The sequence below is a fragment of the Solanum verrucosum genome, unplaced genomic scaffold, assembly GCF_900185275.1.
Source record: "Solanum verrucosum unplaced genomic scaffold, falcon-dt-bn FXZP01000018.1, whole genome shotgun sequence".
NCBI classification, from domain to species: Eukaryota; Viridiplantae; Streptophyta; class Magnoliopsida; order Solanales; family Solanaceae; genus Solanum; species Solanum verrucosum.
The window spans coordinates 925,712-939,243 of NW_026020225.1; the positions used below are offsets into that span (position 1 = coordinate 925,712).

A 13,532-nucleotide genomic window follows, 5' to 3' on the forward strand; every position below is an offset into this window, starting at 1 on the left:
TAAATTGGTATGCAAATGGTATGAATTGTTACATTACTCTGTTTTGTATGAATTATGACTAATATTGATATGAAATTGGGATTTTTTCTAATAGGAAGGTTTCTTTTTCAATTTCTTCATTAATGTATTTACATTTTTAACATTGGTATGAAAGCGGTATAAAATGATTTTTCTTTCAAAAAAAATTCAGTGATTGTAGTTTGTACACGTGTCTATTTGTTGAATACATCAGTAATGGAGTTTTTAATAAGCGTTCTGTTGATATCGATGCAAAGTACCATCGTCAAAGGTATGCCACAATCATATGGCATTATGGAAAAACAAAGAATGATGATGGCGCGACCAGTGAGAGTGAAGTAAATGGCACTGTTGCTAGCAAATTTGATGGACCCCGCATAGCAAAAGAACATGCTCCGAATACCAGCAATTATCCCACACCAAGACCACGGAGATCAAATTTGAGATAGTTCACCTTAGACTTTTTAGAATTACAAGTTTTTTTTTTTTTTACTTTTGGACGATATTTTTGTGTTTGTTACAGCTTTAAGTATTTGATATATATAATATCCACTGTTTTATTTCAAAAAGATATCAATTACATATGAATTACAGATTGACTATTGTAATCGCAGGATACTAGTTATATACAGACTGCATTCCAAATGGATACACCATTCTAAAGATAAATTACACATTGACTATAATAATTCTCGGGATAACAGTTATATACAAAATGCATACAAATTGGATTCAACATTTAGAGTTTATGATTTTACAATGTCTTATTAACTAGAAAGAAATCATACTACTAATTTAGAGTTCATGAACTAACTCTGACTTATAATTGGTATCCAAAATGTACACCTTTGGCATCCAAATTCATATTCTAACACAAAAAAATAAAAAAATAAAAAATAAATGAAGTTGGTATCCAACATGTATAAATACCTTGTATAAACGATTATGCCAATGTAAAATAGTGATAATTGTATTTTGTAACAACCTCAATTACATTTTTGTTTTACATTTTTTTCATCCTAGACAATTTACAACCTAATTGTAAATTATATTGTCTTAACAAACGTGGATTAAGTATTTTTAAAGATGTATGAAGTTGTATACAATTTGTATAAATACTGGAATAAACAAATCTTACAATTTAAAACAGAGATCATTAAATGTTGCAACAACATCAATTACATCTGATTTTATTTTGTTTTTTTGAAAATGGATAAAATAAGACTTTTTAATTAATTTTAACAGATTAGAGTGAATTAAGGAAAACAAATATTTCTAATTAGTTTGAATCTCCTAAATTTATGCTAATTAATAATTATCATCAATCAATTCAAATTTAATTAATACATCCATTTCCATTTTTTCAGTTTTTTTCTTTATTATTTCTAATTCCGTTTTTTTTTTTAATTTTCGTTTATCTTTTTTTAAAAAAGTTTTTTCCAATTAATAAAAACATTTTTTTTTTGTAAATTTGTTATAACCTGAAATTTTTAATGCTATAGCTTGAAAGTTTATATCTACTGCTATAGCTTGAAAATAGTACTATAATATATGTCATATATGAAATTTACACATATTTTTAGTAGTGTTTTATTTGTTAAGTTTTTATCAATAAATATTTTAAAAAATAAAAAATCAAGTCTTTTAAACTAGCTAGTTTTTTGTGGGAGGAATGGTGGAATGATCAACATTTTTCCGCTAAATCTTACGTTGACTATTATGTATTTTTGTAAGTATTCATCGAAGTGTGTGATTCATAAACGTATTTTTGTAAGTATTCACTGAAGTGTGTGATTCATAAATGAAAATTTGTATGTATTGATGTCGTGCTTATAGACGTCAACGTTCGATATTCTTAGATACTCTTTCTAAGAGAGTAATATTGTTCATTTTTTGGTTGAAGGGACAACCCGTCCCAACCCGTGACCCACTTAGGGTTGGATTGGGCTGCTATTTTATAGGCCCTTTAATTAAAAGGGTCAACCCGTCCCAACCCATTTAACTCTCTAGCCCATTAGGATTGGATTGGGCTGGGCCAGCCCATTTTGACAGCTCTACCGAGAAGACTAAGCGACATTGTTAATTCTCATCGTCGGTTGGTGACTGATATAAATGATGGGAGTTTGTTTTATAAAAAAAAAAATAACAACTTCAACCGTTAAAAGTGAATTGTAAAACAAGATATGAGTTGTTTCCAAAATTAAATACGACTTCAAATTTGATTTGAAATATTCATGGCCAAACATTAACTTTCAAATAAAATAAAAAAATATTCCAAAAAAAAAGAATATTTTTTATTACCAAGATGAGACTCACCTTTGCGCCAAATCTGTATGGGTGGTTTCCTGTCTTGTCATGTTTTGCTTTCTTATGACAGTATCAAATGAAGTAACACATAGTTAAAACGCAACCTCATTGCTCTGTTGTTTTGCTGTTTTGGAGCAAATACTTTGGTTTTTAAAGTCTAGTTTAGATGGCTAGAGAGACCGCGATTTCACCGGAAAGATTCCACAGTATTGTGAATTTGTGATGTATATCTGGAAACAACAATCACATAACTTTTTATTAGAAAACAAGCATAATCCATAGACGGACCAAATGTTAATAGCATTGACAAAAGAAGAAAGGACAATTCTCTTGTAAACCACATAAGACTTCTTGCCACACTAGGCAAGTGCATTTGATCGTTATTTAACGCTGGACATTGGTGTTGTTGAGATGTCAGTTTACAAAAGTTTAATTTGAAATTAAGTCATATAATGACAATACATATGCTGCAACATTAGTATGATGTAGGCAGCATGTAAAAACACGTGGGTGATTTTTCCATATGATATCATTTCTCAGACTAACCAACTAGTACAATTTCACAAGACAGAAATATCCAAGTCGACCTTGCGCATAATAGAGGTTCTACGTAAAGCTTTTCATAAAGCCAGACAGACACTTATGCATCATTCCGTGTCTTCTCAGTCTCGTCACTCGACCAACAGATGGTCTTATTCGCGCACCATTTCAAATTCCATCATTTACCAAACTACAGTTTGGCAAATTTAGGCTTCCTCTTTTGGCTATGTGCTGAAATTGCTTCTTTTAAGTCATCTGATAACAGGGTACCAGAATTCCATGTGGCAACATAATCCAGGCCTTGTTCCACTGTCAAATCCCTACTTCTCAGCAACACAGCTTTTGTTCCAATAACAGCAAGTGGAGACTTTGTAGCTATTTCTGCATTTTAATGAAAAAATATCAACAACTTAATAGCCAGGTCAAAGTAATTACATAAAATACCAATATTCAAGAATGCAACAAATAAGCTTTGCTCAAAGATGAACTTATTCCCTAATGCAAGAGAGACTGAGGAGGAACAAGAAGCAAGCTATTAAAAGGCCTGCAGTTACCAAAAACCTCAAGAATGCAACAACTAGCTTGCTAAATGATGAGCTTATTCACTAATGCAAGAGAGAACTGAAGAGGAACAAGAAGCAAGCTAGTAAAAGGCCTGCTAAGTAACCAAAAACCTCGTGCTAGAAGCAATAAGTGGAAAAAGAATCTAGAGTGAGATATAGATGGTACATACATTTGCTCAACAAGGAACAAAATCAGGTTTGAAAAGATATATGTTAATGACACCAGTTCAAAATTCAGTCACAAAACCATGGAAGATAAGGGTCCTACACCTTCCATTCAAGGGAAAGAAGGAAGTGTAATTCCAGCCTTTAGTCATTTTTAACTGATGACCGCCTACATGGCTACATAAGATTTGAGAAAGGCATGAATTAACAGACACGGAGTACCATAATGGACCAACGTTAATACTGCACGTGCAGAAGGAAAGAGGGTAGGATAGAAGATCTGAACAGCCACCTCTAGTTTGTTTGTCTTCAACATATTTAATCTTCAAATCTCCATTTCAAAAAATTTCTTGCATAAAGAGGACATCGTGCATTTTTGCCTCCCCGTGTTTTACGTTTTTATCTCACAAAAACCATTGTGGATCCAAAAGCTAGTTTCAAACTCCTTACTTGGGCAAAAGATAAACTAGCATAATAAAAGAAAGGATCATTCAGAAGTCAAACTTATTGTGTTGACACTGGTTAAATAAAGTAATGACACATGTTGGATCGAGCCATACCCACATCCCTTTTTTTCTTGATAAGGGAACAAATACCCACATCCTTTTTCAATGTTCGACTCTGGGACACTCTCCTCTGTATTGACTTTCATCTCTCAAGCATGAAATAATTAAAGAAAGTGAATCATAAGTTTTACTCAATATTTCCCAAACTATGCATCAATACCAACTATGCCGGAGTATAGATATATGAATCAATACTAACCATGTTGGTCCATTCCAGTCCAATATTATATAAGATTTGTCAAGTTGCACTCAAACTTGTAAAATGTTCCCGTTGAAAGAGGGGGATGATGAAGTTAAGGCGTAGCTAAAACTGCTCCAAAGTGAGCCTAGTCAGAATAACAATTATTTAGTGTGTTTCAATTAATGTGCACCTACTTGACTGGACACGACTTAAACAAACGGAAGACTTTCAAAACTACTGGCCTTGAACATGTCATAAGAATTGTGTGGCAATAAGGCTTTTGAAACTTGTGGTCTTAAACAACGCGGTTATGGAGACTGAAACAGCAGCTTTCAAACGCTTGTATGAGGAGCTAGGGAGCAAGGACGGGGATAAAAAGTTTTACAGGTTAGTCAAGCCAAGAGAGAGAGAGGCCCGAGACTCGACCAAGTGAAGTGCATCAAAGACGAGGGAGGCAGACAATTGGTGGAGGAGGCACTCATTAGATGGAGGTAGCAGACATACTTTTACAAGCTCTTGAACGAAAGAGGGATAGGGACACTGTGTTGGGATAGTTGGAGCACCCCAAGAGACACAAGGTTTTTGGGTATTGCAGGTCTATAAAGGTTGACGAGCTTAAGGGTGTTATGTGTGAGAAGAACAGAGGAAGAGCAACTGGGCCAGACGAGATTCTTGTGGAGTTTTGGAAGAGTATAGGCAGGGCAGGCTAGGAGTTGCTGACTCGGTTGTCTAGTGTCATTAATAGGACAACAAAGATGCCCAAAAAATGAAGGTAGAGTACGATGATTCCGTTGTTAAAAAACAAAAGTGAGATTCAGAACTGCAACAACTATAGGGGTATCAAGTTGTTGAGACACACTATGAAAGTGTGGGAAAAGGTGGGGAAGATGAGAGTGAGGAAGGGTATATATATTACTGAGAACCAGTTCAGATTCATGCTGGGGTGTTCTATCACAAATGTCATCCACCTTGTGAGGAGACCGGTGGGGCAATATAAGGATAGGAAGAAGGGTTTACATATGGTATTCATTGACCTAGAGAAAGCTTATGTCCAAGTCCTAAGGGAGGCTTTCCGGAGATGTTTGAAGGCTAGATGTGTACTTGCGGCTTACACTAGGGCGATTGAGGATATGTACGATGGAACTAAGATTAAGGTGCATACAATGGGAGAAAACTCGGAGCACTTTCCAATCATGAAAGGGCTACACCAGGGATCGACTCTAAGCCTATTCCTTTTCGCTTTCGTTATGGATGTACTGATGCAACATATCCAAGGTGAGGTGCCGTGGTGTACGTTATTCGTAGATGATATAGTTCTGATTGACGAAACTTGTAGTGGAGTTAGAGCTAGGCTGGTGGTTTGGAGACAAAACTCTGGAGACTAAAGGGTTCAACCTAAGCAAGACCAAGACTATATACGTGGAGTGTAAGTTTAGTGATGTTGCACATGAGGTCGAGGTGGAAGTGAGGCTTGATGCTTAGGTCATCCCCAAGAGAGAATTTTTCAAGTATCTAGGGTCTTTAATACAAGGTAGTAAGGAGATCGATGATGACATCACATATTGTATTGGTACGGGATGGCAAAATGGAGGCTCACCTATGAAGGCTTGTGTGATAAAAGATACTGCCAAGACTAAAGGTAAGTTACAGAGTGGTGGTTAGACCAGCTATGTTGTATGGGATGGAGTGTTGGCCAGTCAAAAACTCACATGTTCAGCAGATGAAGGTTGCGGAGATGAGGATGCTAAGGTAGATGTATGGGCATACTAGGAAAGACAAACAAGGAATGAAGATATTCGGGACAAGGTTGGTAATGCCTTCCATGGTGGACAAGTTGGGGAAGTGAGGTAGAGATGGTTTGGGCATGCAAAGAGGAGAAGTATAGATATGCCCTACTGAGGAGGTGTGAAAGGTTGGCAACAGTGGGCTAAGTTGCGCGGACTGTTCACTTTCGATGCCGCACCCGTGTTGGATTCTCCAAAATTACACTACTTTTGGCGAATCCAACACGCACCCCTTGACATTATTGAAGAGTCCAAGCAACATAGATAGTGGGCATCATGAGAGGTAGAGGCATACAACAGAAATATTTGGGGGAGGTTATTAGACAGGATATGACACATCTCGAGCTTACCGAAGACATGATCTTAGATAGAAGGTTAGGGTAAAAGGTTAGTTGGCAGTTGAGCATTCTCTCACTTTCCTGCGGAATAGGCTTAGTGGTCATACTTAGACCTTCTTTCTTACTAGTGGTATTAGCACTATCCTCGTAATTTCTTGTTCTTCAGTTTTAGTTATCACATCAATAATCATATTATTTTATTGTCATTATTGTTCTTTCCTCTTATTTTGTGAACTAGTTTTCATTTCATATTATTTCGTTGTTGCTACTACTTCATTTCTACATTTCCTTTTCCTAACTGCTTGGATATGCTTTATTTTAAGCTGAGGGTCTATCAGAAACAAGGATAACATCTACATACACTCTATCATCCTCATACCTCACTTGTGGACCTCCCTTGAGGGATTAGATCGAGTTTGTTGTTGTGGTAATCTTAAAAATGTCATCACATTTGTGTGGCGGTAAAAGTTTGTCATTACGGGTAAAATTAGCTTCCAAATTAAGGGTCATTTTTTTAGATGGACGAAAAAGGAGATATGGTCATATAAGTTGGAATGGAGGGAGTACATAGTTTCATATGACCTAAATTATCAGCATGTATACATACTTTTTTTGCTCTTTTGATGTGAATTCAAGTCAAACTTATCATGAATAATAAGCCATGGATATAGATGAGGTTTGCCTCAAAGTTATTCAAAATAAGGTTCCCTCTGAAAAGGAGCAAAACACCCAACTTCCATTGTGCTACATTAGTTAAAACTAGAGAAAAGAATCAAATTTGCCCCTACAATTAAAAAGGTTTAATATTGCCCTCCGTTATACTATAGGTCTATGAGCAAGCGTATTAGATTGACTCAATATTTGGTTTGATTTTTTGGATTTGTGTCGCAACATATACAGATTTATATATATCTTATGAATAAAACATTAAAAATTAAATTTTATTAGTTTAAGTTCAATAACTTTAACTAATCGAAATATATACTCATATACGTCAACATATACATCTATTGGCCGCACTCTAGCATTCGTATCCACACTCAATCCACAACCCTGAATACAAAATTTTATGTGATGAAGTATCTGATTCTAGATGCAACTTTATCAGGTACCCACACACGTGTATGAGAGCAATACAGATTGTAACGTGATGTCCTAGTGAGGAGCAAGTATGTGCAAGATGCTCAGAGATACTAGTAAAATGAAGTGCAATTTGCTCCACAGATAAAGAGAAATGGAAAAATTTGCACTTATTTATTAATTTTGATGAAGAAAACGACTGCAGTTTACCCGTCTCTCTCTTCAAACATTCAAAATTCTGATCATACAGATCTAAACCATTCAAATTTGCAGGAAAAGAACTGCAAGTGAAATCTACTTTTAACCCCTCAAACGTAAGAGATGTATGTTATACTATGTAAGTCAAAGACAAAAGTACAAGAAGAAAAGTGGCAAAAGAAGTCTGAATTAAGAGATGTTTTATTGAAGTCCTACCAGTGACTACAAGTCCATGCCTAAATAAAGCTAATAAAAGGTAAAAAAAAAAAACAAAATGCTTCAATAAATGGAAGGAAATATTCCAACATCAGCTGGAAAACTTATTAGATTAACATTTGCTCCAAAGTCCCAGGTCAGCAGCTCGTATATATCATGCCAATATATAGTAGGGGAAACTAATAAAAGCCAGTTATGCATTCTTGCTCATATAATATTTGAATGTTGAAGAGTCGAGAATTACCAATTCATGGTCAAGTCACTAAGTTTATCAATGATTGGGAAAGCAATTATGCCCTTCTTAACGCCAAAATAAAGAGTAAAGAACTTCAGATGAGCAATACTTTTTGCTTTATTGCTTTGCACCATCATCCAACAGGGTCCTCTAAAGCATGGAGGACAAAGAAAAGCCTATAAATGAAGCTATGGAAGGAATGTGAATGCCAAGTGAGATTTAGCACCATTACTGCATGAACGCAATAAGATGGGCAAAGTACAATTCCCACCATGGCCTTGAAAAACCTCAGGTGTACTGATTTTTATTTTTTTTTGACAACTGGTAAGTAAATCCCAGGTGTAATGAAATTATGGATGGATTCAAGTGTCGGTGCCCAATAGCTGATAACCCAAAGTTCATGTTCACTAGTCATCAATTAACACACAACCACTATTCAGAAGTAAAATAAAATAACATATTAGCTAATACTGAGGATGCCAAGATGTTGAATTGTATATAGTCTACCAAGTATCCTGTAATTTTCGAGTTGGGGTCTGGAAAGCTACTAGAATCCATTGGAACTACTTACATGCCAACTCTTTAATAAAAGTAGGAAATGGAAGAAAGACTTTATTCTGGAGTGTGATAATTGATTGGAACATGACCCTCTCAAGGAAATCTTCACTAAATTTATTTATTTTTTTGAAACTAGTAATGGTGTCTTTTTCGGAATAATGGATATATGGGAGAACTTCCAAAAGAGAAAAGAAAGAGAAAACACAGAAAGGAAAATTTACAAGGATCCTAAAAAGGCTACAAGCTGTTTTGTTTCATCTAAACCTTTCTCTTTATACCAAAAATAAAAAGATACAATACAATTCCACTTTCTGAATTGAATTGGACCTATTTCAAAACTTCTACTATTCCTCTCTCCAGACAGTCAACTAGATGGAATGAGAGATAAGCCTCCACTATATCTTTTGACTCTTGCTTCCTCCTTTTTTGATCCAATAGCTCAACAAATTTGCAGTATGCTTAGGCATGGTCCACTTTGTATCTGTGAGACTAAGGAAAATGATCCATATCTAAGTGTAAAACTGTAGTGCAAAAATAGATGGTTATTGGTCCTTTTTGTTCTAGCCCCACATAGTTGGCATCTGGATACTATAATTAATCCCTTCCACTTCAATACTTCATGTGTCAAACAATCCCTTCGAGCAACAGACCATGTAAAACATTTTACATTAGTTGGTACTAAGTTTTTTCATATACTTCTTATAAGCATTGTTGGTTTCTATTGTATTGTTCATTGTCTAATATGTCCAATTTACAGAGAAAATCCCATCCTTAATGTGTTTCCACCTCAGACAGTCAGGATCAGAGGTGGTGCCTGTGAACTTCTCTATTTCTTTTTACAGTTGGCCCCTCTATCCACCTCCTAGCCATTCAATAATCTCCTAAAGGATGGATTCCAACCCTGTGTAGTTCAGGATTCATTGACGGTAGCCCGGATTGTTGCATATAGTGAATAGGCCAGGAAAGGATTCCTTTAAAGGAATGAGAAGTGAAATGAAGAGGTAAATAAAAAAAATGAAACATTTCTAGAGGAAAAAAAGGTAAGCAGACGACACCCTTACCATCAGCAACAACTTTGACACCTTCCTCCAAAGCTTCTTTAGAAGTAAAAACCTTAGACACCAAGCACAAATCTTTAGCTTCAGAACCTGTAAACCTCCGACCAGTTAAAGCCAACTCCATGGCATTTCCAGAACCAACAATACTGGGTAGCCTCTGAAGTATCCCGAGATCAGCCGTCATAGCTAAATCCACCTCTTTGATGGAGAAAAAAGCATCAGAAGAACAATACCTAATATCACAGGCAGTAATTAGATCAATCGCCCCACCGATACATGCGCCATGGACAGCGGCAATCACGGGTTTACGGCAACACTCTAGGGCAGTAATAGCCTCCTGCATGAACTTGATATGCCGCTGGAGCCTCTTGACGTTGCGGGCGCAATCGGCGGCATGGGTTTCTTTGAAGACATCGGCTAGGGTTTGGAAGTTGACGCTGGAACAGAAGTGCTTGCCGGAACCAGCAAGAATGATGACGGCGACATTGGGGTTTTGATCGAGTGAGGAGATGGCTTTGGGGAATTCAGTGAAGAAGTCATGTGAGAGAGCGTTGAAGCGTCTGGATCGGTTGAGGTACAAGTAATAAACCAGAGAATTTGGGGATTTTTGAATGATTTTCAGTGATTTGTATTCCTCCATTAATTGTGCAGTACAGGGAAGATGAAATTAAAACGATGAAGCTACCACTCTATCTCTATGAATGAACTAGTCACGATATTTGGCAAACTACAAATCAGCTTACTTCTCCCTCTCTAATACTGGCTAGGAGATAGGGAACTGACCATGAAGGTCAATTTGGAAATCCAAGGCTCCTTTCAAATTGGTCTGTTTCACTTGGTTATTGGCAAGACAAGCACACCTAACTCAAGAAAATCTTTTAAAAAGGGGTTTCAACTATGCTCTTTGTGTGCTTCAAATGTGGAATCAAATATCCATTTGTTCCTTCGCTGTCCAATTACTGCTCAACTGTGGCAGCTGCTCATAAGCATGGTGGACTTTAGTTGGGTTATGCCAGTGACTATTGCTGAGTTGTTACATTCATGGAACTACAATGGGGCAATAGTGAAGCTGAAGGGGTGGTGGAAAATGGTGTCAGCATGCCATATATAGTGGTCAGTCTGGAAAGAGAGGACGGCAAGAATTTTTTAAGGCAAGCAGACCTCAACACAGAAATTAAGATGAACTGTATTTTGATGTTTTACTTTTGGAGAGTAGAGGAGACAAATTCCCTGATAGATCTGATAGGTTCTCTGTAAATCTTATTTTGCAAGGGTTCTTCGTTTCTCTGTAAATATGGCTGTACTACCTCACTCAGTGCTCTTATTATATATACTATCTGTTACCTTTCCCAAGAAAAATGTTTTCTGTGATTTTCACTATATCTTAATATCCTTTCAAAACTTAGCTTTTCACAGGATATCATGATGTGCATTTCAAATTCTAAGCTGATTCTTGGCACACTACTTTACCCGAACTTGCTTAATGTACAGTCTTCTATAATGATCCCTATGTTTCAATTTGTTTATCTAACTCACCTTTTTAGTCTATTCAAAAATAATCTTTTTCATTTCAACTTTCCATATAACATGTTAGACAATAAAATTAAAGAATATTATGGTACCTTCAACCCATCTTTAGTTTAAAACCACAAGATTTAAAAAAATTAACTTCTTCAAAACATATTAAAACTGAGGGAGTAACCATCAACGTAGAACAAGAACATTTTTTGTCGAGGAATATAGAAGTGAAGTGGTAAATAAAAAGAATGAAACTTTACTAAGAGAAAAAAATGAATGCAGATGACACACTTACCCTCAGCAACAACTTTGACACCTTCCTCCAAAGCTTCTTTAGAAGTAAAAAGCTTAGACACTAAGCCCAAATCTTTAGCTTCGGAACCTGTAAACCTCCGACCAGTTAAAGCCAACTCCATGGCATTTCCAAACCCAACAATACTGGGAAGCCTCTGAAGTGTCCCAAGATCAGCCGTAATAGCTAAATCCACCTCTTTCACTGAGAAAAAAGCATCAGAAGAACAATACCTAATATCACAGGCAGTAATTATATCAATCGCACCACCGATACATGCGCCATGGACAGCGGCAATCACGGGTTTACGGCAACACTCTAAGGCGGTAATAGCCTCCTGAAGGAACTTGATATGCCGCCGGAGCCTCTCGACTTTACGGCCGCAATCGACGTAGTCGGATTCTTTGAAGATATCGCCTAGGGTTTGGAGGTCGATGCCGGAACAGAAGTGCTTGCCGGAGCCAGCGAGGATGATGACGGCGACATTGGGGTTTTGATCGAGTGAGGAGATGGCTTTGGGGAATTCAGTGAAGAAGTCACGTGAGAGAGCGTTGAGATGTGTGGCTCGGTTGAGATACAGGTAATAGACAAGAGAGTTTGGGGATTTTTGAATGATTTTCAGTGATTTGTATTCCTCCATTATTTGTGCAGTACAGGGAAGATGCTATTGAAATGATGAGGCCACGACTATGAATGCACTAGTTAGGATGTTTGGTGTTGACCGAGTCAACATGAACAAAATTATATTTTGTTGATTTGGTACCGAGTTTAAGAATTTTTTATTTTTTTTTATGATTTTGAATTTTAAGAAAAAAATTTAATTTTTATGATTCTAACTTAAAGTTATATTAAATGTACAAAAATATTTTTTAACATGTCAAGTGAATAGTGACGGAGCTAGAAATATCACGAACGAAATACAAGAATGAACAATGTCATAGGTAAAAAACAAATATGCACTAGTGGATGCATTAAAATTTTGAAAAAAAATAAAACAACCTAACATTAATAATTAACTTTTTAATTGATAAATGTACCAAAAAAAATTAAATTGAAACTACATAATCCCTCCATTCACTTTTACATGTCACTTATTCTTAAAATAGATTTTCATTTTTCCTTGTCACTTTTGACATATCAAGGAAAGACAATAAAAAATATTTTATGTTTTACCCTCAACATTAAATACTTATTTTTTCAAATCATTTTTCAAGACATCATTTAATAGGAGATAATTTGGTGGAATATTTATATCAATAATTATTTTCTTAATATGTGTGTCAAGTCAAATTGTGACAAATAAAAATGTATAGAAGGAGTAATATTTTAGCTTTAATGTTCATACTTAGTTTAATAGGAAGTTAAAGAATTAAAAAAAAAAAATCAATTCAGAATAAATTATTTATATGCTTTAAGCTTTCCCCAACCTCTGCTGATAATAACAATAACAACGAGAATATGTTAGTTAGACTAACTATTAGCACATGATTGACTTCAATATATATGTTTTGTATCTCCTTTTTACTGTTATAAATTGTAAAACATGAGAAAGCAATAGGTAAAATAATTTGCTCCGCGGGAGCATTTTTGTGAAAGTCACTTTAGGAAATGTTCTCAAACTACCCGTATGGGTTAAACTAATTATCTATAGTCTTTGAAATGAGTTTTAATTCAACAAATTGGACAACGAGCCAAACTAAAGGTTCGTTTGGTAAGAGAGATAAGAAATAATTAATTTTAGATTAATTTTACGATAAGTATTTATCTCATGTTTGATCGTAATAAAATTGTAGGATAACTTATTCCGAAATTATAGTTTATTTTAATCCCAAATTCAAAATGGGATAGCCAATCTAAAAAAATTTAATTCCGAAATAAATTATTTCCAACCAAACAAGCTCTAATTATGTATAAT

At 35.6% G+C, this 13,532-nt stretch overlaps 1 protein-coding gene across 3 annotated transcripts; it reads right to left on the reverse strand.

Annotated features, from left to right (window-relative positions):
- Positions 1-2,697: 2,697 nt before the first annotated feature.
- On the reverse strand, positions 2,698-12,257 carry LOC125831862 (delta(3,5)-Delta(2,4)-dienoyl-CoA isomerase, peroxisomal). 3 transcript variants are annotated; one of them, XM_049511000.1, is made up of 2 exons: positions 11,621-12,257; positions 2,698-3,246 (listed from the first exon to the last, which is right to left on the reverse strand). In XM_049511000.1, exons 1-2 carry the CDS (start codon positions 12,255-12,257, stop codon positions 3,056-3,058), a joined length of 828 nt encoding a protein of 275 aa, XP_049366957.1. In that variant the 3' UTR covers positions 2,698-3,055. The 3 variants fall into 3 exon arrangements, with proteins under 3 accessions (XP_049366957.1, XP_049366959.1, XP_049366960.1); XM_049511002.1 differs by lacking the exon at positions 11,621-12,257 and adding an exon at positions 9,811-10,462; XM_049511003.1 differs by lacking the exon at positions 11,621-12,257 and adding an exon at positions 9,805-10,462 and having other exon boundaries at positions 2,698-3,240.
- Positions 12,258-13,532: the final 1,275 nt, after the last annotated feature.

What these genes read in the sequence shown, in the direction of transcription:
- LOC125831862 (XM_049511000.1), bottom strand. Translation starts at nt 12,257, where the DNA reads ATGGAGGAATACAAATCACTGAAAATCATTCAAAAATCCCCAAACTCT. An exon ending in TGTCAAAGTTGTTGCTGAGG is followed by an intron (nt 3,247 to 11,620) that starts GTAAGTGTGTCA and finishes ATTAAAATGCAG; the next exon opens with AAATAGCTACAAAGTCTCCA.